At 55.0% G+C, this 4,762-nt stretch overlaps 1 protein-coding gene across 1 annotated transcript; it reads right to left on the minus strand.

Moving 5' to 3' along the window:
• Positions 1-482: 482 nt before the first annotated feature.
• Positions 483-4,653, minus strand: GDF5 (growth differentiation factor 5). The gene is made up of 2 exons (XM_010854904.1): positions 3,752-4,653; positions 483-1,494 (listed from the first exon to the last, which is right to left on the minus strand). Exons 1-2 carry the CDS (start codon positions 4,374-4,376, stop codon positions 620-622), a joined length of 1,500 nt encoding a protein of 499 aa, XP_010853206.1. The 5' UTR covers positions 4,377-4,653; the 3' UTR covers positions 483-619.
• Between the last annotated feature and the right edge of the window lie 109 nt (positions 4,654-4,762).

Raw genomic sequence — 4,762 nt, forward strand, 5'->3', positions numbered from 1 at the left:
TCCCCTCTCTGGGTCAGTCTTCTTTGAAGGGTCGCTGGGTCCCCAAGAGTAGACAAGAAATCTGCCACAGTTTTAGGCACAGTTTTGCTTTTTATCTCATCAATGTACATTTAAGTCTAACAGTCTAATAGCCTCCCACTCCTCACCCTGCCCAAGCCCGCTCCCCTTCTTTCCCACCCCTGCCTAATTAGCATCCATCTGCCTCCAGGGGCAGAAAGTCACCAGGTACAAGGGGGAGATGGCACCTGTGGGTCTCCCAAGGAGAGGCCTCCCTAGAGAGTGCCAAGGTCAAGAAGGCCCAGGAAAGGAGAGGTCATGGGCTGAGTCTCATTGGAAAACAAGGTCCCCTGGGTCTCAGTCCCATTCCAAGTCTGTCTCCCTGGGCCTGTGTCTGCCAATCAGAGAAGCAGAAGGCAAAAATCCCCAGGCAGGGGGACTTGTGGATAGAAAGGGATCTTTAGCAACTGAGCAAGGCTGTTGGCATCCCCTTTCACGGGGGCTGCGTAGATGCTCCTGGCTGTAGCTTCTGGATCCCCCTGTGATTCCAGGAGTGCAGGGAGGGGCTCTGGTGACCAGCATCCTGGGGACGTGCCGCCCGGGAAGACAGAGGCCAGTGTTGCTACCTGCAGCCACAAGACTCCACGACCATGTCCTCATACTGCTTATAGACCACGTTGTTGGCCGAGTCGATGAACAGGATACTGATGGGACTCAGCCTCGTGGGCACACAGCAGGTGGGCGGTGTGGACTCGGGGTCCATGGAGTTCATCAGGGTCTGGATGACCGCGTGGTTCGTGGGCTCCAGGTGGGAGCGCAAGGGGAACTCACACAGCCCCTCGCAGTGGAAAGCCTCGTACTCCAGGGGCGCGATAATCCAGTCATCCCAGCCCATGTCCTTGAAGTTGACATGCAGCGCCTTCCGACTGCAGCGGGCCTTGGGGTTCTTGCTAGGCCGCTTGCCCTGGCGCGTGGCCAGGGGGGCCCGCCGCTTTCGCCGCTGGCTGAACAGGTACTCATACACGGTCTTATCATCCTGGCCAGAGCGGGCCTTGATCTCATTGAAGAACAGGTCCCGTTTCTTGGTGCGGCCAAACACCAGGAACAGGGCTTTCTCGTGGACCTGCCGGGCGGCGCGGTCAAAGCCCAGGCCACGGAGGTCCATGGCCCGGCCCCGTTCCCAGGCCTCCAGCTCCAAGCACAGCTGGGCTGAGTTCTTAAAGTTTCGGAAGAGCTTCCAGATGTCGAACACCTCCCAGCCAGAGCCGTCCAGGCCTGGCACGGAACGCACATCCAGCAAGGCTGCCGGCTGCCGGCCGCTGGGGCAACTGGACAGCTTCAGCTGGGCAGCCCGCCCACTACCGGGGGCCACTGGCTTGGCCGCATCCAAGGGCTTCTTCCGCAAGATCCGCAGCTCGGCCCCTAGTAGCCCATCCTTCTCCAGGGCACTAATGTCAAACACGTACCTCTGCTTCCTGACCGCGGGACCTCGGTCATCTAGAGAGAACACCCAGAAGTCATTGCCCACAGCCTCACCAAGGGAGCCAGTCACCACACAGCCTAGGGGAGGGCCACGGCTCTTCTCCCCCAAGAGAGCTCTCTTTAACCTCTTCCCCACTTCAACAGAGGCTAAGACCCAAATCATGGAGAGCCTTTTCCAAAATAAGGAAGCTTCCCACACAGTCAACCAAATAGGGCTGTTCACCTATAGATGTGACTGTGGAGGATTTGAGTGATTCTGGGTGTCTGTGTCAATGACACGCATAGCAGAGGTCCGTCAGCCTTAGAACTGCCTCCTGCCTGTCTCGCTCCCATTTGCTATCCAATATGATATCTCTTTGGTAAGAGAGGCAGGGTGATCATTATAATGACCTGCTCTGTTTTTCCAGAGGAGGCACCTGAGGCTCAGAGAAGTTAGGTAACTTGCTCAAGGTCACCCAGCTGGCAAAAAGCACGGTTGGAACTCCAGCCTAGAACTTGTTATGCCTGATCCTAGGCTGCTTCTACTATACTATGCCTTAAAGAAGATCTTAGTGCTCTTGTTTCACAGATGAAGCACAGAGAGGGAGAGTGACTTGCCTAAGGTCACACAGCGAGTTAATGACCAAACTGGTCTATGATCCAATGTTCCTGGCTAGTCTAATGATTTGTGGTGTATGCTTCTTACTCTGCTTGGTGGGTGAGTGTGTGTGTGAATGACAGTTTGTGTGTGTATATGTATGACTGGGTCCACATGTGAGTATGGAAAGCAACGCCTATTTGAGTGACAGGTTACATGCATGTATGATTGCGCTTGTGTGACTGTTTGAAGGGTATGTATGTATTGGGTTGGCCAAAAAGTTCTTTCGATTTCTTCTATTAAATGGTACAGAAAACACAAAAAAAACTTTTTGGCCAACCCAATATATGTGTCTGTATATATGTAAGAAAGTTCTGTGTGTATATGTCAGGTGTGCGTGTGCACATTGTGTATGTGTGTGTGTATGCGATTCACCATGTATTTACAAACATAAGGCTCTGCGTGTATACAAGAAGCTCAGTGGTATGTCTGAATCAGCACGCCCTCCTTCCTAAATACCAATTTGCCATTGGGAAGCATTCATAATATTGCTCTAGAAGGTGACTAATTAGGCCTTTAAACTCCCCATCTCTCCCCCCCAAGCTCCCTTAGAGCTGGGGGGCACAAGGACTTACTTTATGATTCCCCGAGGGGTCACAGCTTTCTCTGGCTGGGCAGGCAGCCAGACCACCTCCCCCACCTCAGCAGACCCGCTGCCTCTGTGCCTCCCCCGCCCTCTGTCACTCCCCCACCCGCCAGCTCTAATGAGGAGCCTCTTCCCCTCTCTGACCCCTCCCCCACCCTGCCAGCCAAAGTCCCAAGACTCCCAGAACCAGAGCATACGAGCCTCCAGCAACCCTAGCCATCAGGTCAACCTCCTTCTTCACTCTTATGGATAAACTCAGGCCCTGAGAGGGGAAAGGACTTGCTGAAATCACATGGCAAGTTGAGGGGACAAGCCAAGACAGTGATGCTAGGAGGGCAGATTGTCTCCTGGGTTCATGATAAAAATGATCTGTGTCTAGGACAGGACATAAGGTTTTCATATTGGAAGGGCTCTCAGAAGTCACCGCATCCAACCTCCATAGAGTTGTACTGATGGGAAAACTGAGACCCCAGAGGGAGAGGGGGCTTTCCCAAGGTCACACTGTGAGTTAGACCCTAGGTCTGTTGTCCACCCCACCCCATATATTTGAAGATCATTCCATGACTCCAAGATGCCTCATTTCCTGCCTTCACCTATCTTACCTTCTCTGCCCCCTTGCCTGAAGGGAAAGTGGCAGAATCATGGGCATCTGAGATTCATTTCTCTCTCTGCCATCCAAGAAAACCTACAACCCCATGCAGCCTAGAAAGTCTGACCAACTCAATAAGAACAGAGTGTGGCCTGGTAATTAAGAGTTTAAGAGGCTGGTCCTCAATTCTGCCACCAACCAGAAGGGCTTGTCTCCTTTCCAGGCTTCAGGAACCCCCTCCACATCTTGCAGGAATTGCACTTGGGGATCCCCAGGTGCCCTCTGGCTCTGACATGCCAGCAGCCTGGGACCTGGTGTGAGTGAGGTTAATCCCAGATACCACCCTGGGCCAGAAGCACACACCATCTCCCCCCAGTGCAGTGTCTGGGCTCTAAAGCCCCCTCCATGCATGCAGATGCCCCTCCCTCTGAGCCGTGCCCCAGCCACCCCGCCCCCTCACCTTGCCCTTTGTCAATAAAGCTGGTGATGGTGTTGGCCAGGCCAGCCTCCAACTTCACGCTGCTGTTGCCTCCCTTTCTGTCAGCATCGGACAGCGTCCTGTACAGCGAGAGCATGTACTCGTGGGGCGTGATGGGGGGCGGGCGGAACGGCTCCTTGGGCTCACGCGGGGACCCAGGCTCCCTGGCCTTCTTCAGCAGGAAGGGACTGGGGACAGAGCCTGCCTTTGAGGGTGCCTTCCCCCCAGGAAGCTGTCCTTTTGGGGTCACCATCCGCGTGGCCCCCTGCCTTGTCTGGGGAGGGTGTCCTGGCTTGGGTTCAGGGCCACCCGATCTGGGGGGCAGCTTTTTGGGTTCATCCTTCTTGGGCTGTGTCAGGCCTCCTGTCTGCCCGGTGCCCCCCTTGGCCCTGGCATTGGTGGCCCCCCCACCGTAGCTGTGACCCCCTGGCCTGAAGATGTTCTGGGCCAGAGGGGGTCTCTCCTTGGCTTCTGCTTTGGCCAGTCCTGGCCTGGCCCCCTGGGGTCTCTGGCCCAAGTCAGGGGCACCCAACACAGTGCAGATGAATTCCAGGTCCAGCCAAGCCAGGTGCCAAAGCAAGAGAGTGAGGAGTTTGGGGAGTCTCATCCTCTGGCCAGCCGCTGAATGATGCCCAAGAGAACAGCGGCAGTAGCGAAGGTGCCTCTGGTTTGGCAGGAAAAACCATGAAAGGAGCGGACCCTCAAAAGCAGCGGCAGCAGCAGTAGCAGCAGAAGGAAGGGCTTTCTCCTCAGTCTGAGACTCTTGAAGTCTGCCGGGTGTGTGTTTGTATCCAGTCCCATAGTGGAAATGCTCTCCTATCCAGACGTGCACCGTCTCCAGTCAGCAGCTGAAAATAACTCGTTCTTGAAAGGAGAAAGCCGACCGCCCCCTTTCTCCTGCACAACTGACTGAGGGCCTGAAGGAGGCTTGTATAAGGCTCAGGGATTTTTCCAAGAAGGAAGAATGGCGTAATGCTGCTAACTTTTGAATCC

This window comes from Bison bison, unplaced genomic scaffold, assembly GCF_000754665.1.
Source record: "Bison bison bison isolate TAMUID 2011002044 unplaced genomic scaffold, Bison_UMD1.0 scf7180017864352, whole genome shotgun sequence".
Lineage (NCBI taxonomy): Eukaryota > Metazoa > Chordata > Mammalia > Artiodactyla > Bovidae > Bison > Bison bison.

Excerpts from the sequence above, each read along its gene's own strand:
- GDF5 (XM_010854904.1), bottom strand. The coding sequence starts at position 4,376 with ATGAGACTCCCCAAACTCCTCACTCTCTTGCTTTGGCACCTGGCTTGG. Across the intron at positions 1,495-3,751 it reads CTTTATTGACAAAGGGCAAG|ATGACCGAGGTCCCGCGGTC; the intron begins GTGAGGGGGCGG and ends TGTTCTCTCTAG.